The sequence below is a fragment of the Thrips palmi genome, unplaced genomic scaffold (assembly GCF_012932325.1).
Source record: "Thrips palmi isolate BJ-2018 unplaced genomic scaffold, TpBJ-2018v1 HiC_scaffold_19, whole genome shotgun sequence".
In the NCBI taxonomy this organism is placed as follows: domain Eukaryota; kingdom Metazoa; phylum Arthropoda; class Insecta; order Thysanoptera; family Thripidae; genus Thrips; species Thrips palmi.
Window position 1 is genome coordinate 4,968,879 of NW_023144628.1, and position 24,120 is coordinate 4,992,998.

Sequence of the window (24,120 nt, forward strand, 5' to 3'; positions counted from 1 at the left end):
ACAGGAAAACAAAAGTTCAGATTCAATTTGGGCTTTAATTAAAAATCAACAACAAAAATGTACAACAAAAATATATTTATGTATAGATATTAAAGATTTGCTTCGTATATTATTTATATATAGATATAAAAATAGAAAAGTAAGAAAAGAAGGAAGAAGACTTATTTTGCACAATGTACATCAAATTAATCGTGTTCATAATTAATAATTTAAGACTACATTACTGACTAACCTTTGGTTTTCAGCTGGTAAATTAAAGACCTATTACCGCAAGTTTTAATTTGTGTACTGCACAATTTGGCCGAAAGGAAACTGTTCAAACTTAAATCAGTTGAATAAAAAAAAAAAAAAAAACTGCAAATTTTGGCCCTCTTACTCCTTTATATTTATCCTTTACACATCGAGATCCAGTCCTTAAGACACGCTTTTGTGCCACTACGATTCAATATACACGACAATACTGTACGTACTGTACAATCAGACATAGTGCAGGTATCACGCATGGAAATTTTATGCAGAACTTATGCAAAACTTAAAAACTTGACAGATGAACAAAACCATAACTAAGAATCTTACCAATTAAGAGAGTTGCAAAATTAAGGGAGATTTCAGTCGTTATCTGTATTCTAAATTGGTAAATGAGTGCGTCTATCTACTTTATAGTACAAGCAGGGAGGGGGAGGGGGGAATTCAGCAAACAAATAAAAGCATGAGAGAACTTTAAATGCATAATGAATCCCATGCGAAATACCGCGAATAAGTTATGGGCACACTAAAACAAAAACTTGTACAAGTCAAAATTCCCCTACTCATGGCTGACAACACTCCAAGTAGTCTATTATCACACAAGTCACAACGGCAATGAGAAGTTGAACACATAATTATCTATCTCAGAACATTCAAGTACTTGTGTACATTCATTCTCAGTCTCAAATAATTGTATCCAAGACAATGTCTTCTGTTTGCATATTCAACCATTTCTTTTTTAAATAAGTACAAAGGGTAGCGGTAAGATATGTTTCATTGAATGATCTAATCAGTAACCTCAGTACATTATTTCCAGGCTTGTAAACACAGCAGAAAGTCACTTTAGAAAGCAGCAAATGTATTTTCTAATAGCTCTTTCTAAGTCTTGTCTTTTAGATTGACTGAGGCTGGGAGTTAAAGCAGGCACAGAAGCCTGAGCAACTAGTTTTATTTTCACGCCCTGTGCCTGTTGGAAGTGCAATTCGGGACAGTGTACACTTAGGAAGACATTGGATTGAATTAAATGTCTCTCTATCTTCCTTAAAAATTCAGTGATGACAATGGAGACTATGTAGAATTCACATTAAAATGAAGTCCGCTGAAGCAAACAAGAACATTTCTCGCGCGATTGATTTTTACAGAATGTACAATAAGGTACAAGATGATTTACAGGACTCCGAGAAACTACCCAGCATTGAATATTGATATTTGATAGAGGAGTGCTTTGGTTGCCGTTTGATCAAAGAGATCCGATCAATTCATTAACCTTCACTGGCAAAACTTAAACCGGGTTTACAAGTCTGCTTTAGACAATTCCACTCCCTACTCTGCCCTACCAATTACAAAACAACACAATCCACGAAAGGATTCCTCAACATTCCACGTGCTATATCACAGTGAGCTCCTTTGTGAAGGTCACAAAGGGATATTTGGGAGGACAAAAACTAAATAAAGCTCTAGGCCAAGAGTTCGTGCATCAGTTCGAATGCACCAGTCAGTACTTATGCAGTATTTTAGAGAGCTCTTTTGCATTTCAAGGGGAAATGTGCATAAAGTCTTAATAATTTGGCAAGCCATTGAGCTGCTGCGAATTTGGGGTCAAACATGTGTTTGATCAATACTGAATCAGGTAAAGGAAAGACTGGACACATACCACAGCACTTAGCAAGGAGCTTTCAGTTGTTCGTTTTTACCTTTCACAGTCTCAGACATCCGTGCCGCAGCCTTCCTGGTATCCTTCATCTGGAGAGTTTCTATTGCTTGATAACACTCGCTTCAAGGCGGTCACAGGGGGTAGCACTGGCACTCCCCGTTGCCACACACGCAATGTCTTGGCATTGGGCATCGGGGGGTGGGGGTGGGGGCCGGTGGGGCTGGTGGCGGTGGGGCTGTGGGCGCCCTCTGCCTTCTCCAGGATGGGCAGCCCGTAGTCCGGGGGGTAGTCCACCACGTGGGGGAGGGGGTGGCCGTGCGGCCGCGGCAGCGTGCGGCTGCGGTACTCCAGGTCATCCTCCGACTCGCCGCCCATGCTGGCGCCGTCCCCGATGATGGGCGTCTTGTCGGAGGCGTCGTAGTGGAGGCCGGCCGCCGTGGAGCTGGTGGTCCGCCTGATGTAGTGCTCGGGGGACTGCGTGTCCCAGATGCCGGACGGGTACAGCGAATCGCAGCCTCCTGCGCGGCTGTACTCCCCGCTGCCGGGCCGCGGCATGCCCCCCATGGCCCCCAGCGGCCCCGCCGGGTTGCTGGTCCCCAGGGGATGGCCCAGGCCGCCCAGGCCCAGCACGTGGCCGTTGCCGAGGGGCGCGGGTGGCGGCGGGTTGAGCCGGGTGTCGTTGATGAGGTCCGGGTTGGAGGAGGGCGGCGAGAAGTGCGTGGCGCTGAGCACGCTGCCGTGCCCGTTGTAGTGCGTCGTCGTGTACGATATCTCAGCCCGCCGGGGCGGCTTCTGGATGGGGTTGTTGGACATGAGCGAGTCCGAGGTGACAGTGGTGCGCTCGGAGGAAGAGTCCACGACGGCCGCCTTGCAGTTGGTGGTGACGGTGTTGCCGTTCATGGTGGCCACGACCTCGAGCTGGCCGGGAGACTTGGTCTCGGAGGCGGGGGCTTGCGCAGCCGCACCAGCAGCACCAGGATGACGAGCAGGATGAAGAGGATGAGGACGATGAGGGCGGCGCTAAGGCCGGCGATCTGGCCCGACCCTAGCGTGGAGATGCCGGCCAGGCGCATGGACACGTGCAGGGTGAAGTTGGCCTCGGCGCTCCCGGCGCTGTTCTCGGCCACGCAGTAGAACTCGGACGAGTCCGTCTCCTGGGCGTTGGTGAGCACCAGGGCGGACGTCTTCTCGAACGTGCCCTCCTCGAACACGTACACGCGCTGGTACGGGCTGAAGGCCGAGTTGTTGACGAGCAGGCGGCCGTTCCAGTACCAGTGGATCTGGGCCTGCGGCACGCCGCCCACGCGGCAGTACACCGTCGCGTTCTCGCCCGTCGTGGCCTCCACGTAGCGGCTCACGGGCAGGATCTCCGGCTTGCAGGCGAAGTCGTCCACGTGCAGCTCGGCGAAGGTCTTGTTCTGCACGCGGTGCGGGCCGCTGCTGCACAGGGGCGGCACGCCGTAGGGGATGTTGTTGTTGGTGAGCCACAGCTTGGCGGCGCGCAGGTGGCAGTCGCAGTGCCACGGGTTGTCGTGCAGCTCCACGCCGTGCAGCCGCCGCAGCCGATCCACCGTGTGCGGCTGCAGCACGGAGAGGTGGTTGCCGTTGAGCCGCAGGGACTCCATCAGCTCCACGCCCTCGAACGCGTTGGGCGCGATGTACTGCAGCTGGCACTGCGACAGGTCTAGCTTGACCAGCCCCGGCACCGTCTTGAACGCCTCCCCCTCCAGCTTCTGGATGGGGTTCTTGGCGAGGTTCAGGTCGCGCAGGAAGGGCATGTCGTTGAAGGTGGCGGAGGGCACGGACGTGAGCAGGTTCTCGCTGAGGTCCAGCTCGACCAGGTTGGTGAGGCCCTGGAAGGCCCGGTCGTCGATCTGGCCGATGCGGCAGCTGCGCAGGTACACGCGCTGCAGGTTGAGCAGGCCGTCGCGCACGAAGCGCTCCCTGGGCAGGATCTGGAGGTTGTTGCCGGACATGTCCAGGACCTGCGTCTCGGGGTCCAGGCCGTCCTGGATGGTGATGAGGTTCTGGTTGACGCACTCGACGGCCTGCTTGCCGCCCTTCCACTTGCACTGGCACACCGAGGGGCAGCTGGACGCCCCCGCCAGCACCGCGAGGGCCGCGAGCCACGCCAGCGCCTGCAGCAGCGCGAGCCGAGGCCTTGTTCCGGCCATTCTGAGGGCTCGCTACGCGGCTCGCTACCGGCCCGAGCGTTCAGGCATCGACGAACAAACAAAAAACACTGCACCTTGCGCACTTTTCCCCAGGCGATTTTTTCGCAAAGTAAAAATGAAGCACACTGATCACTTGTCACTTGCGTCCCGGGGGACGGCACACACGACACCGGTGCAGGCTCGGTGCATTATCCACGGTCACTCTGCGGCGAGAGCGCCCTGTCTCGAGTTGCACTCGCACAAGGAAACAAATTCCAGAAAAATCACTGCACGTCACGTGTGGTAATCCATGTATCCATTCATCCACTGCGGGGCGCTCGGTAATCCTTGGGGTGTTGGCGGTGGTCGAGAGCGGCGGTCGCTCTGTCTCTCTCACTACGCGTGCTTCGCGGCAGGACGGCGCGGTGCCTTGCCGGGCGATACGGAGTACGGGCAGCGGCGCGGCCGGCGACGTCCTTTCTCAATCGCGGTCTGTGGAGAACTAAACTTGGCCGAGCGCTCGGCTCGGCTCGGCGGCTCGGCGTTCGGCTGCCTCTGCGGCTCCGGCCAGCTTCGGCACATTTCCGACCGGAGCCGAGCGCGCTCGAAGTCTCCTTCCGGCCCCTCCGGCCCCCACCCCCACCCCACCCCCACCACATGGCACCACACGGCACGGCGCGCGCGCTCTCTCTCACTCACTCTGTCTCACTCGGGGCCGCACGTAAGACACTTTGATTCTCCAGGCACGCGGGAAGGTCCTGCAGCCGTTTTTTTCGCGGACAGTGAGCATCAAAGGGACCCACTTGAAAGGGATTTGCCGCTCGCGTGTCTCGAAAAATTTCAGCCCAGTTTGTGTTGTGTTTGTGATCCTTTTGAATAACCCGTATACGTTGGTAAAAATTAAACAAGTCAAATTTTAAATGTTAAAAGTTATTTTTTAAGCGCTTTCGGTCCCTCAGGGAGCGTCCCTCGTCCTTGAAGGAGGACCCCTCGTCCTTTAAGGACGGCCCCATCCGGTGCCGCCCCGCCACCCACCACGGAGTGCCCCCTCCCCCTCTCCCATCTTCTCTTACCTTCGCTACGCCGTCTCTTTTCTCCGCTGCCCCCTCTTCAACCTCGGCTTCATTCAGGTCTCCGTCCCCCCCCCCTCGCGTCTCTCTCTCTCTCTTTCATTGTGCCACCCTGAGGCCCGAACCCTCTAAATGAAGCATCCTGCCGCATCCTGCGCGACCGAAACGCATCAGTGTTGTCTGGCCCTTTTTAGGCGGCCGCGCGTCCCTTCCTGTGTGTGTCTGTGTGAGTGTAGGTGTGTGTGTGTGTGTGTGTGTGTGTGTGTGAGTGTTCTCCAGCGGCGGCTTCGCGAAATGGGGAGCAAACGCGGCTCGAAAGGCGGCCCCGCTAGATTGGCCGGCCAAAATAAAGCAGCGCGCCAAACGTCGTTCACGTCGTTCGCGTCGTTCTTTTGCAACGGTCCGCCGCCTTGCCGTGCAGCCTTGCAGTGCAGCCCCCAGAGCAAAGAACACGCCCCCCCCCTCCTTTCCACCTATCCACACAGAGTTTCAATTTCCTTTCGCCTTCACCGAGTTCCACGCCGTTCCACGCCGTTCCGCGCGCACACACACACAATACCCGTTCGCATTTTCACGTGGCAAACACCTGGCAATGAGGCAAATGGGCAAATACGGGGCCCGGCCCCGTCCGGGGTCACGGCCAGGGGGATGCTGCTGCTGCACCAGGATCCCCAGCGGGGTGTTCGTCTGTCTCTCTCGCACTCCTAGGAGACGCCCGTGAGTGCGAGGGAGACAGAGCGACGAACTCCGTGTTCGGAAAGCGCCTGCAGCAGGCCGTGTCCGGAGAAACGGATTTGCGGGCCCCGCATTCAGCACACAGCGGGCGTGGCGTGGCGTGGCGTGCCGAGCCGCGCGCAAAATCGAAACCAGCTCGCTCCCACGACAAGCTTATTATTGGCTTTTCCTTCCCTTTCTCCGCGTCACGGTGCGTGCCCGCCGAGCCTGCCGTGTCCTTCCTTGCCGTCGGCTTGCCGTGCAGTGTGAGCAAAATGGGCCGAAAGCCGTAGAGGCAGCCCGCTAATGAAACAAAGCGCCACGCCCGCCCGCCCGCCGACACGCGCGGAACTACGCTGTCAACGCGTCACGACGCGCCGTGACGGCCGTGACACGTCGCACGCACTGGCTTGACCCTGCGTGTGTGTGAGAGGGAGAGAGAGAGAGAGAGAGAGAGAGAGAGAGAGAGAGAGAGAGAGAGAGAGAGAGAGAGAGAGATTCGCGACCATCGTCCGGACGAAACGGGGCGCGGGCCGCGCGGTTTCTCATAGTAGCGGCAGCAGCGCAAGGCGCCAGGCGCTGCCGCCACGCTCCGGTCACGCCAACATTCAATGTTTGCGGCCGGATCGATGGTAAATGTGTACACTTTGGCCCGGCGCGCCGGCACTGGGGCGGGGCGGGGCGGGGCGGGGCGAGGGCGTCGAATTGAGATGGATGGAATGCGTGTCTGTAAATACCGCTCGGTTGACTGACGGGGGAGTGACGGCCGACGCGGCGGTGTGGCGGTGCGCTGCTTGGCCGGGCTTTTATCAATCCTGCCAAGTGGCATCACACTGTCACACCTTTATCGGCTGCCGCTGTTCCCGGAGGACGAGTTTGAACTCCAGTCGGCGCCGGTCGGCCTCCGAGTACGGCACACTGTACACGAGTCGGACGACTGCAGGGGGTGCGAGAGAGACGGAGCGTTGGTCAGGAGGTTGAGGCCGCGGTTGAGGTCGCGTCCTCCAGCCGGGCACGCTTCGCTTTGGCTGGGGTGGCGGCTTACGGACGGCCCCAACTTGTTGAAAATAGCCGCGTGCGATGCCGATCCTGGAAATAGCGCGCCGCCCCGCCGGGCCGGGGCACCCAGCCAGCCACTCCAGAGGCCAAGGGTCACCGCCCTGCCTGACCCTGCCCGGCCCTGCCGCGCCGGAAGCCGTGGAAAACAAAAAAGCTTGCTATGCCAAAGGTGACCGGCGGTGGAACGAACGCTTCTTGCACGACCGACGCTCTGTTTTTCGCTGTTGTTTTTTTGTCGTTCGGCACACGCGACGCGGCGGCCGCGGCGACAAACGATGATGACGCCGGGGAAAAGTATTCTGCACCGCCAGTCGGCAGGGCACGGCAGGGCACGGCGGTGACCAACGCCACTTCCTCCCGAATGAATGCGAGCGGCCGTCGGCACGCCGTCGGCACGCCGTCGGCACGCCGTCGGCCCGTCAGCGAATTCTGTCGATGGGCGTGGGAGCGCGGACCGGCCGGCACCGCGCTCATTCCGCAGTCGCGGCGTCGCTCTGTCTCTGTCGCACTCCCTGCCGGCGTCCGCGCGTCCGCGGCGGTGCGAGCGAGACAGAGCGACGACGCGATTCTTCGGAAGGCTGGCCCCACGGGCAAGGCGCGGTCAGCAGAGGAAGTCGCGCTGCGGGGGAGAGAGTGAGAGGGAGAGAGAGAGAGACAGAAGACGCGCACGTGGCAACGCTGCAGAGTGCTGGACCGGCTGGCTGGAGTGCTGCTGGAGCGCGCTGGAGTCGCTGCAGCCCCCCCACCCCTTCCTTTTCACGACGGCCAGGTGTGTCAGAGTCATGAATGAGATGGGGCGAGACCGTGGCCGCCGTCTTACACATTCATTTAGGCCGCGGTGGGTTGGCTTGGCTTGGCCGGGCGCTATCCGCAGGGCGGAGCGTCTGCCAATAGTGATTCCCCTGCGAATGCGGGCCTGCGCCGTGCGGCCGGACGCTGGACGACGCGGACTCGGTGACTCGGCCCCGGGACTCGGCCGGCCGGGATGAATGGGCCAGATAAAGAAGACAAAGGCAAGGAAGTGTCGGCCGGCGGGCCAGGGCAGCCAGGGCCAGGCCAGGTAGACGGACTAAGACGCGCTGCGCAGGTGAGCGTGCCTGGCCGCCCGGGCGGCCGGCCGACCGGCGGGCAGGCAGGCCGACAACCGGACGGACGGACTGTAATGAATGAGGGTGGCGCGGCCTACACTGCCTACACGGCACACACAGTGCACACACACAGCGACACGCTGCACAAACAGGCAGCCCGGTCGGCCCGTTACGTGGCCGCACCGATCGTGTCGGGATTTGGTTGGACGGGGACAAAATTCCGGAGGGATTGTCGTAGTGTCGGGATTATGTGGCCGGGCTGCCTCGGCCCCGCCGCGCTGTCCGATCCAGCCCCGAGATAGGCCGGAAAGGGAAAAGAAAACACTCTGTCTCCCTGCGGCCGCGCTCCGCTTTGCAGTGGTGTGGTCCGTCGGGGTCGTGACCCCGCCGCGTAGGCGTGGACACAAATGAAAGCGCCACTACAATGTCGTGGCGCCGGTCGATCGGGAACGCGCACACCTATATTCTGGCCCTTGGTGACACGCCCCCGCACCCCCACCCCCTGGGCCCCGCCGGCCCCGCCCCGGGCGCAGGGGGGCTCATCTGGCCCCCAACATTGTGGACACACCCTGGATTAAGAGCCATCACTCGGTAAGTACGTAATTCCAAAGAGCTCCCGAGTCAGTTTAGCACCACTCGGGCACTCGGGCCAGTTCTTTACGAGTTTCGTCGTTGCTTCCCTTGATGGATTCTAGTTGAGATGCAGAAGGCGCGCTTCCCTTCCCCGCCCCACCCCGCCCCGCACAGGCCTAGGGCAGCGTCATCGGCCGCGCTCGCTTTTAGCGTTACGGGTTCAAGGGAAGCTGGTAATTTTCCGCGCGGGGCAGCGCGGCAGCGCGAGGTGTTTCCTGGGAAGATCTTTCACTTTTAGCACCTCATTTGGCGCAGCGTGCGCAACGTGCGCAGCGCGCCGGGCGGGGGAAAGGGAAACCTGCGCGGCCGCCGCGGTGCACAGCCTGCCCAGTGTACCCGCCCAGGCCTGCCCGGCGAAGCGATGATTATTGGAGCCAGACGAGGAAAGCGCGCTCAGAAAGAGAGCCCAACAAATACGCGATCTTTCATTTTAATTTATTTTTCGCGCACCCTGGAAACGACACTGTAAATCATGTCATTTTTCTCGGATTTGGACAAACAGGCGTAAAAGATCGTTCTGCGACTGCACTTGTTTCGCCTCCCCGCCCCTTCCCCGCAGCAACGCCTGCAGCGCCACGGTTGCCGGTGGCCGCCTGGGCAACTACCGCCCTTTCTCTCTGGGGTGGCGGTGGCGGCGGGCGGCGAGACACGCGGTTTGTCGGTTCAGCGGTTCTTTGCAATGGTGAAAATTGTGTAATTTACTCATATCATATTTGAAGTGCGGCGTGTTTCTAATCCGAGTGACAGTGGCAGCATTCCGGCACGCATAAAGGATGAGGACCAAAGAGTGATTGTTTGTTTTGACCTTGAAACAAAGGTGGTGTGTGTCCCATAACCTGCAAACCTTGAAGATGGATCGACGGATCGGTGACTCAGCCTCAGCCGAACCCAAGCAGCGTTGAATGTGTACAATTGGAATCGCAAATCTTTGCATGCACAGTGAGTGTCTTCCATTTTTATTTTGCTCTTTTGGGCAGAGGGTTGAACGTTGAATCAAACCAGTCAAATGGCTTTGTGAACCTCGACATGAGCGAGATGAGAGCGACAAAGGCGTTCTAGGTTGGAACGTAGAGCTCAAAAGTCTCCATTCTTCCAGACAAGTAGAATCATGTGTACTTTAATCGCAGTCAACCTCTACTATGTAAATTGTCCCCAGTGTCAAGTGACTGAGTGTGTGAGTTTGCTGTGCACTGGCCCGGTGCACACAGCGGGGTCGCCGTGCCGCCCCCGCCCTCATGACCCCGTTCTGGACACCCCGTATTTTGGCCTCGACGTTATGCATCCCGTCCCAGCCGGCCATAAAAGCGCGTGAAAAATAACATATTAGCCGCGCAAAGTCAACAGCAGCGCTCCGCCACGGCTCGGCTCGGCTCGGCACGGCTCGGCTCGGCTCGGCTCGGCACGGCTCGGCGCAGCGGCGGAATGAACGCATTTATCGCCTAATTCGCAGCGCACTGGGCGCAGCGCAGCGCGTGGCCAAAACGGCCCTTGTTTTCCTTTTTCCGAGATCTCTCGCGCGGCGGCGCCGGGAAAGCGCGCAGAGCGCGTACCATTTGCATAACCACCTCGGCAGTAACTTGCAGCCCCTTGGATTCGAAGGGGGCGACGGGGGTCACTCACCCCGCCGAACTTACGCACATTACAGTGTCTGGAGGAAAAGCCGGGGCACCAACAACCGCAGCGGTCTGGGCTCGCAACCGCGACGCCCACCAAGCCTGCCGCGCCCCGCCACGCCACGCACCGCCCCGCCCACGGTGGAGGGCCCCGCCTGTGCCCGTGTTGCCCTCCAAAACGCCACCGCCGCGCCGCGAGACCCCAGTGGGGCGTAGCGGGGCCCTCCAGCTCAGGGTGGCAATATATGACCCCAAAACTTAACTAAAGGCTGAGGGCGCACGCAACACAGATCGCTACGCGGATCAGAACCGAAAAAGAAAGATTAGAAAGAGAGCGCGGGGATGGGGGCGGCGGCCCGCAGTGTGCGTGCGGGCGGCGCGGCGCGGAGGGCAGCCCTGGCGTAAATGGGTGAGGGCAGCGGCACTGCCGTGGCGCCGTGGGTCCGGTGGGGCTCTCGCGTTGAAAAATCCATTAAATCATGCGGCCAGCATAAACACGCTTTGCGGCGATTACGCGCCCCTCCGGCAAGGGGCGGATCCAGAGACGGGCTTGGGGGAGGGGACGCAGGAGTTGCCTACTTGGAGGGGCAAAGTGCGACTTTGTGTCTACCTTTCAGGTGGCGTCTCTCTCTCTGTGTGTCCCCCCCCCCTCTCTCTCTCTGGCTCCGCCCCTGGCGGGCAGTGGCGGCAGTCCCGGGCGTCGCGGCGGGGCCCCGTTACGGACGGTCTTGCCCGGCGTTGCCGCCGTCGTGCTCGCCGCGAGCGCGCCAAGGCAGGCAGCGCGGCGGCCGCGGCGATTGTCTGGGGCGGCCCTGGCGGGCCTCGCGGGCCTCCAGCGGGCCCTACACTCCGGCGGGGCCTCCAGGCGGTGGCGCAAAGTGCATCCCTGGCCGGCCATCAAGACGACGCTTCATTTCCGCTGGCCGCGCCGTGCCGAGCCGAGCCGCGCTCTCTCCACACGCACGGCGAGGCGCGGCGCGGTCGGTGCGGCGTTTGCCCTTTTCCTGCAGTCCCTTCCCCGCGCGGCCCTGCAAAAAAAAGAAGGAAAACGGAGAAGAAAAAGGAAAGAAATGGTCTTTTCCAGCGCCGCGCGGTAATGAGCATCGCGACACTCCCATCGCTACCCTGCGCAAATCCTTGGCCAAGTAGTGCCCCACTGCCCCACCCCGCCCCGCCCCGCCACGTCCCATTCATTCGGCGAAACTTTTAAAGTTTGGCGCGCGCGGGATGGAGCGACAATGCAACCAACGAGCGAGTTTGTCTCCGCCATTGTTCCAAGTCGCCCTCCTTTGAGAGGACGACAAGTGTACCGAACAAGTAAGTAGCACGGCGGGCGCTGGCGCCGCGGCCGGGGCGTACCTCTCTACTCCCCGCCCCGCCCCGCCCCGCCCCGCCCCGGGCTGCGTTATTAATTTCTGGGGAAAAAGTCTGCTGAAATTCGGCTTAAGAAGTTTGCTTTTTTGAACGCGACCGCGCAGCCACCGCGCCTCTGCTGCGTTGTCTGTTAGTACCATAAAATGGTGTACACCGGTGTCCCTCGCGGCTGCTCGCGTCGTCCTTGACCCTGGCCAAGTCCGCCAGGACTGCCAAGGCCTTGCCAAGGCGTGGCACGGCGGAGGGCTGCTTGTCGTCCTCGCGAGTCGCTTGGCGCCACTAGAAGCGCGACTACGCGGCCGCACCACGCATCGATTCCTAATAGCGACCGTCGCGTGAGATAAGAAGTGGGGCGACGCGACGCGGCGATAGACCGTGAATTAATGGTGCGCACCCCGCGGTACCGTGGCCGCCCTGGCCGCCCTGGCCGCCCTGGCCCGCGGATCCGCTAATGGCGGCGTCTCTCTCGCACTCACGCCGAAAGGGGGCCAACTCGGAGGCCATTGCACAAAACGCGGCCTAAAACAACCCGACTCAAATAACGCGGCGACGAGCACTGTGCGCGTTCCGCGCTGCAAAGGCAGCCGCTGCGCTGGCGAGTAACGCAATCACAGCACTGCGGGACACTCTGTAGAGCGCACTGTTTAATAATTGTAATTTAAAAGTGAGGAGCCGCCCCCATTTCCTGGAATTGCGACCCGTGACACACAGGAAGGGGGTTGGGCCGCCCCGCCCCGCCCCGCCCCGCCCCGCCCCGCCCCGCCCGCCCCGCCCCGCCCCCTGCCCTTGTAACAATAAGCCCTTCGAATGCGCAATCATGCGAGCGCGCTCCACGCGGCGCCATCACTAATCAGTGGTTATTGGCAGTGACGTCGGGCCGCTATTCGCAGCGCAGAGATTTCGCGGTGGAGTCGCAGCGGCGGAAACAATACTGCGAGTGATGGTTAGGGGGCTGCGCCGGGCTGCGCGCTCCGCTGCCGCGGTGCCGCCCTGCGCCCGCGGGGCAAGAGTGCGAATAATCGTGGTGCATTGTATTTAGTGCGCCGGATGGGCCGCGCAGTAGCGCACAGCCCGTCGCGCTGTCGTCACAATGTAACCTCTTTTCGCTGGCTGCAGCGGTCATGCGCCGTGCACCGCACTGTGCCGCACGTTCGGTTCGAGTCCTGTTTGGCGACTCTGGAGCTCAAAACGCGTCTAGAGTTTCGGCCGACTGCCCGTCTGGGAAAATGCCGCTGGCGATGTTTTCGGACGCTTTACTTCCCCTTTGTCGCCCCTTTTTTAAAAAGCGCGTGTTGACGTGTTGGTTTGCCCGTGGCGTTGGTTGACCAAACATTTGCGCAAGGAGCCGATATATCGGCTTCATATAGGCCGCCGGGGGCGGGGCTGGGGGGCGGGGGTTGGGGGCACCACGACTTACGCGCCGCCGCCCTAGACTCAGTTCAGCCACGCAGCCACGCATGACCGTGCAGAGGCTCTGAGGATCAGTCGTCCTGTTTGCCCTGTGACCCAAATCACGGTCATTTCGGACGGACGGGGTTGTGGCATTTTCTTTCGCAGTGCAGCTCCTTCCAGTGGTGTGGTTTTTGAGGGCACGGCTATAGCGAGCGTCGGAATGCACTTTTAATCAGACTCGGCTTCATTCATTTTTACCGCGACCGCATCGAACGGCGGCCACGAATGCGGTGTACACTATGAAGCGGCTCCTCCCACCGACACGCCTACCGCTGCTCCGCGGACTGTTCAGTGTGTGCGTTCAGTGACTGGAGCGACGAGATAGGAGTACTGCGCGGCGCTTTCCGGAACCGCTGCTGCGCGCTCCGGTTTGGCTGTGTGTGGGCTGGGTGTGACGCCACGGCCAGCGAAAATAATGTCGACTCAAATACGATCCGGGCAGAGCGGGGGACCGGGCGCACATGCACGCCACTCGACACTCGCAACCGGACGCGGGGCGCTGCCCTGGCGCTGGCCTGGCGCTGCGGAGCCCCACTGTGGCGGGGCGGGGCAAGCGTGCTAAAACCCTCGCCTAACAAGCCAGACAGATTCGTAATGAAATCAAACTCGGCGCCCCGGCCACGCTGTGCCACGCCGCGCGTACCGTCGGGCACCGGGAACACTCGCGCGTTCACACACACACACACACACACACACACACACACACACACACACACCCTCACACACACACACACACTCGAAATCACACCAACGCACAATCAGGCTTATCTGTATGTATTATTTCTTTATCCCCGCATCCAAACATGGCGGAAGCGAGTTGGCGAAGGAGAGAGAGAGAGAGAGAGCCCTTCATTCTTTCTTTCCCCCATTGATCGGTCCGTGCGACGCCAATCAGGGCTCGAGCGAGGTGTTGCAGTGCAGGCACTGCAGGGGCGGTCCGAAGATCGATTAGCCTCTCGAGCACCCGATAACGAGTCCGTCCCTCCGCCCGGCCGCCCGCCCGGCCGTCGCCCCGCCGGCCATTCACACACGGGCCGCTCACACAAACTAATACGATTACCCGCGCGGCTTGTATCGATTTCCGATATCGCCGCGCTCTCGGGATGGAAATATTTACCGAGCGCGAGGACTCCCCGGACACCGCACACTCGACTTGGAGGAGGTGTTCCTGACGACGACAACGGACGGGGCTCTGTGACCGCGGGGGGCGCCGATAAAGTAGCCGGGACGCACAGAATTTTGGCCGCTTCCACTGGTATTCGACCCACTGTAGGACGTGTCGCCGGTCCATGTTGACTCAGCCTCGCACTTTTTGCGCTGCTTTTGCTTGTTTGCGGCGCGAGTTTGACGGCGCGGGGCTCGTCCGCCGTCGGCGACCTGAATGCATTACGATTCCCCCACCCCCTCCCCCGAAAGGCCTGCAGGGGCCTGACTGCACCCCCCGTGCGTATAATTGGCTGAGTTTAGCTTTATGCTCCAATAAATAGCGCTGGACCACTTTATTAATTCTGGATGGACCTCCACCATGGCGCCACCCCCGCATCTCCAGGGACCAGGATTTGGAGAGACGGGGGGGGGGGGGGGCGTGTGGAGCCGAGGGAGGTTAAGCCCTCCCCCCTTCCCGCAGGGCAGTGGCGTAGTGAAGACCGAATGAACAGAAGGGCTTAATGCAAACAGTCATGAATCATTGTGGAACGGCTGAAATAGGACGCGCAACGCGACGGAGGTTTAAATTAATTATTATTTTTTCACATGTGTATACAGGGGATCAGCTGATATCATGTTTTTAAGCGCGTCGCGTCTGGCGGCCGCCCGCCTGTTGACACTGTGTAATTGGCAGTGTGTTGACAGTGGGTTGACAGGGCTGCCACGACCTGCCTGCCGGCGAATGGCGAAGCGTCCGAATTCCAGAAACAATATCGAATTTACTGGCATCGCGCTCCGCGGCGCTCCGGCGCTGCACGCGCGCAGTGGGCCCTTTGAGGTGCCCTTCGGCCCTTCGGTCGGGTGCCCTCCGGCTGCCCTCCGGCTGCCCTCTGGCGGGTTGGCCGGTGGGGTGACGCCGAAGCCAAGGCAAGCCGAGGCAAGCCGAGGCTGACGCCGACCTTGCCCGAGGCCCGCTTATTGAGATGCCGGCGAGCAAGAAGTCGCGTGCCCGGCCGGGGCGGCGGGGCCGGGGCGGCGGGGCCCACCGAGGAGGTCCCCGAGCCCACGGAGGGCCGTGGAGCCCCACTGGAGCGAGGCCCTTTATCGGAATATGTGGGTCCGCCACGCCCCCATTACACCTGAGTGGGGTTGCCTGGCGCCGCGCCAGCGTGCTGCAGTGTGCCAGCCGGGCTGACTCCAGTCACTGGCGCGGTGGCCGTTCTCGGCTCCAGGAGCCGTCTGTCCTGCCGGCCCTACGGCAGCCGCGGGAAACGAAAAGGGCGCCGCCGGGGCTCGAACCCGCGGCGTTGGCGTGCGCGTCTCGCCGCGTTGCTCCCGGCTTGCCGCACCGCCGGGACTCCCAGAGGATGTCCTGCCGCGCCGCTTGGAGGCCGCCGGGGCGGCGAGCCAACCAGGACGACGTCGTCCACTTGCGTCCATGCGAGGGAGCGGCCCGAGCGGCGGTGCGCGGCCGGGCGGCGCCGACGTGGCCTCGTAGTGAACCAGAGCGTAGACGTGCATGCATCAACGTCCGGCCGGCCACGCCACGCCGCGCGCACCGGGCTTGGCCGGGCCGGGCACTCGGCCGGGCAAGGGAGAGGCTCCGTCTAGCAGTCGACTGTGACGTGCCGCGGAGAAACGTCCGCCACGCGCGCACCCACACACCCACACACCCACACACCCACAAAACCAACACAAACCACACAAACACCAAACACAACTCACACAACCACACACCCACACACCCACACACCCACACACCCACACACCCACACACCCACACACCCACACAACCACACACCCACAACTCCACCCCACAACTCCAACCACAACCACCCGCAAAGACTTTCCAGGTCTTTACGCTTGCCATGTTCGAACTACTACGCGCAAAATTCTTCTGAAACTCTGAAAATTTTCTTTTGGCGTGTGCGCAATTTGGATGCTCTTCGGAACTTGTTTTGAGCGCGCGGCGCACAGGAAGCGGCCGGGCCGCGCAGAGGCCCTTCTCTGTGGTCATCGCAGCCTTCCTCCATTTTCCTTTAATTTCACGTACTTTTTTTTCTTCATTTTGGGGCCCACTTGTACTTCCTCCTATTGTCGCTCCGACTCCAGGCAAGGCTCTGTGTAATTGACCGGAAAGACGAGACGAAAAGAAAGAGAGGGAGGGAGGAGCGTCTGGGACGGGGCGGCGGTCAGACGGAGACGGAGAGCTTCGTGTGGTAGTCGCTGCCTGCACAGTGATGTTTTATCCTGTTTCCTGCCAGGATTCTTTTTTGTATGCCCCCCACTCCTTCCTCGTGCCTCGCGATGGACACAGTTCAGGCCCGCGGGGTGCAGGAGAGACGGAAAGACGAACTCGGAAAAAGATAATTCGTTCTGCCGACTAAAATTTCTGCTGTCAGAAAATCAACTAAAATTTAGTTTGCAACGAAGTATTTTCTTTTACTGCCGCGGAAAAGACAAGCTGAAGGGAGCATCCACTTTGTGGAGGGAGCGCGTTTTCGCAGGGGGTGGCAACAGCCTAGTGCGCGCGTGAAGCTATGCGCGCCGCTCGGGCCGGCAAGGAGCGGCCGGGCGGCTGGGCCGCGCGGCCGAACCAAATTAAACAGAACTTTGTCAAAACTGCATCGAACTGAGTAAACGAGGTCATTTTTAGATTCTACGCAAAATTTCCTATCCGTGAGTGACAATGGAATGGACTTTTGGATATGTGAAACAGTTCTAAAATCAATTTGAAAACCAAATTTACGGCACCAGACAGCCGACTTGAAGTTTCCCTTTCACTAAAAAAGCTGTTTCCGTTCGTTTTAGGTCCATACATACAGCGAGCCGATTGTTGGCCACTATTTTCCGGGTTGCGTGGTACACTTGGAACGCCAATACGACTTCTGTAGCAGAAATGCCGATCCAAAAACTAATTTCCATTTTTGGTCCAAATTGTATTTTGCAACTTTGGAGGTTAAAAGCACAGTTTGAAATAGGTTTCTCAGCATTGTCAACCTCACTAAGCAACCCAGAATTCAATTCTCTATCGCCCTGCTGTGTTGGATTTGCAAAGGAGGTCAAACTTCTAATTGAAACGAAAAGGCCCGAAGCGCTGCAAAACCGCCAAAACAGTTCAAGTATTTTGTGGAGCTTAATGTGTGAAAACTATTTCTCAGATTGTAAATCCAACCACACCACCTTGTAGGCCAGTCAATTCTACAGCTCCATTGTAAGTTTCATCGCAATCGGAAACCAAGAGTGAAGGCGGCAGAATATATTTTAAAGTTAGCTGCAAAAATCTGCCGCAGCGATTTCTCATACTTGCGCCCGCTCGACCAATCAACCAAACTGATGGGATTTACAATTATTATAGCTGTCTTTACTCTTGGTCTCCGATTGCGATGAAACTTACAATGGAGCTGTAGAATTGACTGGCCTACAAGGTGGTGTGGTTGGATTTACAATCTGAGAAATAGTTTTCACACATTAAGCTCCACAAAATACTTGAACTGTTTTGGCGGTTTTGCAGCGCTTCGGGCCTTTTCGTTTTAATTAGAAGTTTGACCTCCTTTTGCAAATCCAACACAGCAGGGCGATAGAGAATTGAATTCTGGGTTGCTTAGTGAGGTTGACAATGCTGAGAAACCTATTTCAAACTGTGCTTTTAACCTCCAAAGTTGCAAAATACAATTTTGGACCAAAAATGGAAATTAGTTTTTGGATCGGCATTTCTGCTACAGAAGTCGTATTGGCGTTCCAAGTGTACCACGCAACCCGGAAAATAGTGGCCAACAATCGGCTCGCTGTATGTATGGACCTAAAACGAACGGAAACAGCTTTTTTAGTGAAAGGGAAACTTCAAGTCGGCTGTCTGGTGCCGTAAATTTGGTTTTCAAATTGATTTTAGAACTGTTTCACATATCCAAAAGTCCATTCCATTGTCACTCACGGATAGGAAATTTTGCGTAGAATCTAAAAATGACCTCGTTTACTCAGTTCGATGCAGTTTTGACAAAGTTCTGTTTAATTTGGTTCGGCCGCGCGGCCCAGCCGCCCGGCCGCTCCTTGCCGGCCCGAGCGGCGCGCATAGCTTCACGCGCGCACTAGGCTGTTGCCCCCCCCTGGTTTTCGCTGGGTTTCCCGCCGCACGCAGGACGCCGAATGGCGGCGCTGGCGAGTGTGGTCGCTCGGACTGCCTTAATATTGACGGCCAGGTGACGCGTCCGTCATTGTCGTCCGCTTGAAAGCCTTTGCTTGCTTGCCGCCGCCGCGGTGGCGGTGGTTCGCGTCGCGTCTCCGTCTCGCCGCCGATCTTGCGGTCAAGGGCAAGCTGGACGCCGCGGGCATGCCGCCGGGTGGGCCCGGGATTTCCACCATGTCCATCATTCTGGCGCTAGACGCGCTCTAGACGTGTTTGACGTTCTGGACGCGCTTCTGGACGCGCTCTGGACGCGCTCAGGACGCGCTCAGGACGCTCTGACGGAAGTTGGCCATCCGACACGGCGGGCTCGGCAGGCGCGGCACACGGCAACGGCCGCCGCGGCCCCCATTCGTCTCGGGCGCCGTAACGCCGCCGAGGCTCTTCCCTCTGCTTCTTCTTTGTCGCGCACCTGCACCGTTGCACCCAGCGCGTTACGTAAAAGGTGCACGGGACCACAGGTGCGTGTCACCTGCAGGGAGCGGCGGGAGGTGTCGGAGCGAGTTAAAAATAGAGGCGGGCTATCCAGGCAAGGCAGCCAGGCAGCCAGCCAGCCAGCTAGGCTAGTGGTGTAATGAGAGTGCAGACCGGGAGCAAGCTCAGGCCCGGCTACGGCCCCCCGGAGGCGAAGAGGAAAACAAAAAAAAAATGCAAAAAAGTTGCGCGCGTGGCGGCAAAGACCGTGGCCGATGCCTCCTGCCTCCTCGAAGTTGGGGCCTATTCTTCACAAAGTTACCCCGCTACGTGCGTCCGGAAAAACTCTTGCTTCCTTATCTTGACTTTTTCGCGCCGCCTATCCATCAGGCTAATTAAGACGCGACGCGACCGCGGAGGGTGCTTTTGAGGAGGCGCCATTAGGGAACAAAACAGGTAAAGCTCAACAAATAGTAGCGCCACATCACAGCGCCAAAAATTAGGCTCCTGATTTATGGTGGCTTGGTGCGCTAATTCTGTGCCGCGTGCGCCTCCACTGTGAGGCCCTTCAGCAACACCGGCCGGCCGCCGGCTAGTGTGGCAAGTACTTAATGATGTCCCGGGGGGCACACGCGCGCCGCCCCACCCTTCCGAGGCCGCGCCCACGCTAAACAAATGCCGCCCCTTGCACACCTACGCCGTAATTGATTTCACTCTCACTCACGCAAATCTTGTTTCCAAGGCCACGTTTTTAAATATATTTTTTTCTTAATTTGTGCTTGTGGCGCCACCTTGTGGTCACTGCGGAAAGCGGTGGGAAGCGGCCGTCGATAATTAATCATTTCAAGGAGCCGGATTAGCGAGGGTGATTGATCGAGCATCGGCGGGGCTCCATATTTCCGCGCCCGCCGAACCAACTAACGAGGGGACGAGGAGGAAATTTCGCGGAAATGGCCTAGTTTTGTGGAAACTTTCGTCAGTGAGGCCGACGCGTGAACTGTCCCAAACATTAACGGGGAAGGCCCGGCAGGGATGTCAAAGCCGGCGAGAGGAGACAGCTTCCCGAGCAATAATTGATGCTGCAGTTGAACCGTGCTCCAGCAGTGCCCCAGCAGCAGCCACTGTCTTGCGGGCCCTGTCCCAGGCTAGGCCTGGCCGTCACCGCCAGCACGGCAGCGCGGCGACAGCGGGGCGAGGCAGAGTGCGCACGGGGCCTAGCCCAAGCCTAGCCCGTTGCCAGTGAGTCCAAGGTCGCCCGGCCCGGCGTTTAAACGCCCTGCAAGGGCGGTTCCTGCTCCATTCACAGCACCTGCCTCCGCCACGGCCTCGGGGAAACAAGTACAACTGGGCCCCGGGCGCGGGTGGGCGGGTTTCAGCCAGGGTTTCTGAAGTCGCAGACCCTAGGTTAGTGGTTCTCAACCTTAGGGTCGGGGTCGCGGCGAGGTAGCTGGGGTCGTGTTTTGGGCCGATTTTAAGCAGCCACTGCGTCTGATCCGAGGCGGGCATTTTGCTCCCTCAACCGGCAATTGGTCTTTGAACCTTCCTTTAGCATTCATTTGTTACGGAGTGTGATTATCAGTCTTAGTTTGGGAGCAGTATTGTCTCAAAGTTTACCAAAACGGTCAGAAATGTCTTTGAAAAATCGTGTTTTGGGCCGATTTTAAGCAGCCACTGCGTCTGATCCGAGGCGGTATTTCGTCCTCCTTCAACAGGCAATTGGTCTTTGGACCTTCTTTTAGCATGCCTTTGTTACGGAGTGTGATTATCGGTCTTAGTTTGGGAGCAGTATTGTCTCAAAGTTGGCCGAAACGCTCAGAAATGTCTTTGAAAAATCGTTGTGCCTGTTTTGGTCAACTTTGAGACAATACTGCTCCCAAACTAAGACTGATAATCGCACTCCGTAACAGAGGCATGCTGAAGGAAGGTCCAAAGACCAATTGCCCGTTGAGGAAAGCAAAATGCCCGCCTTGGATCAGACGCAGTGGCTGCTTAAAATCGACCCAAAACATGATTTTTTAAAGACATTTCAGAGCGTTTTGGCCAACTTTGAGACAATACTGCTCCCAAACTAAGACTGATAATCGCACTCCGTAACAGAGGCATGCTAAAGGAAGGTCCAAAGACCAATTGCCCGTTGAGGAAAGCAAAATGCCCGCCTTGGATCAGACGCAGTGGCTGCTTAAAATCGACCCAAAACATGATTTTTTAAAGACATTTCTGAGCGTTTTGGCCAACTTTGAGACAATACTGCTCCCAAACTAAGACTGATAATCGCACTCCGTAACAGAGGCATGCTAAAGGAAGGTCCAAAGACCAATTGCCCGTTGAGGAAAGCAAAATGCCCGCCTTGGATCAGACGCAGTGGCTGCTTAAAATCGACCCAAAACATGATTTTTTAAAGACATTTCTGAGCGTTTTGGCCAACTTTGAGACAATACTGCTCCCAAACTAAGACTGATAATCGCACTCCGTAACAGAGGCATGCTAAAGGAAGGTCCAAAGAACAATTGCCCGTTGAGGGAGCAAAATGCCCGCCTTGGATCAGACGCAGTGGCTCCTCTAAATCGACCCAAAACATGATTTTTTAAAGACATTTCTGAGCGTTTTGGCCAACTTTGAGACAATACTGCTCCCAAACTAAGACTGATAATCGCACTCCGTAACAGAGGCATGCTAAAGGAAGGTCCAAAGACCAATTGCCCGTTGAGGAAAGCAAAATGCCCGCCTTGGATCAGACGCAGTGGCTGCTTAAAATCGACCCAAAACATGATTTTTTAAAGACATTTCTGAGCGTTTTGGCCAACTTTGAGACAATACTGCTCCCAAACTAAGACTGATAATCGCACTCCGTAACAGAGGCATGCTAAAGGAAGGTCCAAAGACCAATTGCCCGTTGAGGAAAGCAAAATGCCCGCCTGGATCAGACGCAGTGGCTGCTTAAAATCGACCCAAAACATGATTTTTAAAGACATTTCTGAGCGTTTTGGCCAACTTTGAGACAATACTGCTCCCAAACTAAGACTGATAATCGCACTCCGTAACAGAGGCATGCTGAAGGAAGGTCCAAAGACCAATTGCCCGTTGAGGGAGCAAAATGCCCGCCTCGGATCAGACGCAGTGGCATGCTAAAGGAGGGGTCCCGTGGGGTCGCGAAACTTTTCCTGGGGGTCGCGGAAATTTTTGGCTACAAATTTGGGGTCGCGAGCCGAGAAAGGTTGAGAACCGCTGCCCTAGGTCGATGCGCCTGTGTCTCGGAGCCGAAACTCGAAAGGCACGTCTCTTTTTTCCCGCCAGGACACTGCGCCACTGCCCGTCCGCACTTCGCAATCATCGGCCCGATGTAATTCGGGCGGCTGGCTCGTCTGGCGCGGCCAGGGCGCGGCCCGCCGCCATGGACGCCATGGACCGACGTCCTGCGTCCGGCCCGTCCACTCGGCCGGCCGAGGAGGCCGTAAAAAGGGGCTAATCCAGCGTCATGAAATCGGTTTGTCGCCGGCTGGGCCCGCATCTCGACGCCCGGCCGCGCCGAGGACGTCGTGGTCCTCGCAGGGGGACGCCGCAGCGACGCGCCGGCGACGCGCCAGCACAAATAAAAGCAAAGGAAGGTTCAATATCGCCTAATAGAAGGCCGTCTGTCCCATCCCGGTTTTACGCCGCCCACAGGCCGCGCCGTCCGCGCCGGCCGCGCCCTGGTTGGGCGGCACCAACAGGCAGACGACAGCCCCGGAATTAGAAAATACGTCCTCGTCGGCCGGCGGACCATTTTTGTGGACGTCTGCCTCGCGGTGCATTCTGGGGGCTTGTGGCCTCGCGGACCCCACCCGGCGTGCCGTGGCAGGGCGGGCACGGGAGAGAAGAAGCACACTGTGAGGGAGATAAGATCGCCCCTCCGTGCACTTTATCGGGCGTAGTGACTTTATAAGTTCGGCGTCCCTCCTCCCGGTGGCCGTTCTGGCGGTCGCAGTCAAAGACGGGCCGTGCTGCCCGTCGGCGCGTGCAGGTGCTGCGGTTAGCGGGCGGACGGCGTGGCGCCGGCTGTCGACGCCGTCCTCCTCCTCGGCGTCCTCGACGTCCTCGGCGTCCTCGTGCCCGTGCGGCCAAACTTTTCCAATATACAGTGTGGCCGGCCTGGTCGGCCCGGGTCGGCGGCGCAGTGTCGTCCGGCGACTCGAGGTGCCACTCACTGGCGACTTATTCGTGTGCATGTTCTGCCCCGCGAGGGTGTGGGCGCGTGCGTGCGTGCGAGGGTCGGCGAGGGTGCATCTACACGCGGTAGTAAACAACAACTTGGGTAACGAGTCACCAGGGTGTAGGCCAGGCCGTCCTGGTGGCGGCCACGCCGCGGCGACAAGGGCGGCGCGGGGCGGGGCGGGGCGGGGCTGTTGCGCGAGGGGCGGGGCGCGCACATTATGACAGTGCGACACCTCGGCTTTCGGGGGAGACGAGCTTTAATACCTTCCTGGCGTAATTTATACATTTAGGAAGCAATTTCCTCCACGTGTGTCTCCGCGTTGCAGCCCCACGCTTCTGTGTGTGTGTGTGTGTGTGTAAGAGAGAGAGAGAGGGAGAGAGAGAGAGGTAGGGGACGCGGAAATCCCCTGCTCCTCTGGCCGCGTCATGTCTCCGCAGTGCTGGAGCGGCTGGAGCGGCCCTGGAGCGTGGGGCGCCGCGGTCCGCGACGGAGCGTGGCAATCGTGACCCTTCACCCCCACCCCCCGCCCCGGTCCCTGCGACGCCGCGTCTTGGACACACAGACACAACCTTCCTGCGCGCCCTCTCGACGCATTTTTGTGGAATCCCTCCCCTGGCAGTCGCTTAACCCCCCGACTCTCTCTCTCTCTCTCTCTCTCTCTCTCTCTCTCTCTCTCCCCCTCTCTCTCTCACCCTGCGCCTTTCTCTTCGAAACCCCGCGGGAAGGGCCGCGCCGGGCCGACCCGGAGGGGACCCGTTCATGGAGTGGAATAAAAAACGTCTTAATATTCCAGCCGTGTTGTTGGAGCGAAATGCGAAGGGCGCCCTGCTCCGCCCTCCGCCCTTAGGTTGGAGAGGATTTCATCTCCCCGCGTTTAGCCCGCCCGGCCTGGCTGGCCTGGCCGGCACACTCGTTGGCGTCGGCTGGCTGCGGCGAGCTGCAGGGCCGCGGTCAGACGCCTGATAGTAGGCAACCAGCATCACATACCCCTGCACGTTGGCCAAATATCACAACTGGCTGAACCCTGGCTGAACCCTGGCCCTGCAAGGGCATGCCGGCGCCATTTTGCAAAATTCTACCCCGTTGGCCAAGGTATAAATTCCGAAAGAAGTTATCGCTTTCGCTGGGG

General features: G+C 58.4%; 1 protein-coding gene across 1 annotated transcript; it reads right to left on the reverse strand.

The window, feature by feature from the left end:
* Positions 1 to 33: 33 nt before the first annotated feature.
* Positions 34 to 4,542, reverse strand: LOC117646160 (amphoterin-induced protein 2-like). The gene is given in 2 exon segments (XM_034386929.1): positions 34 to 2,844; positions 2,847 to 4,542. Coding segments are annotated over 2 exon segments (2,121 nt in total). The 5' UTR covers positions 4,075 to 4,542; the 3' UTR covers positions 34 to 1,951.
* Between the last annotated feature and the right edge of the window lie 19,578 nt (positions 4,543 to 24,120).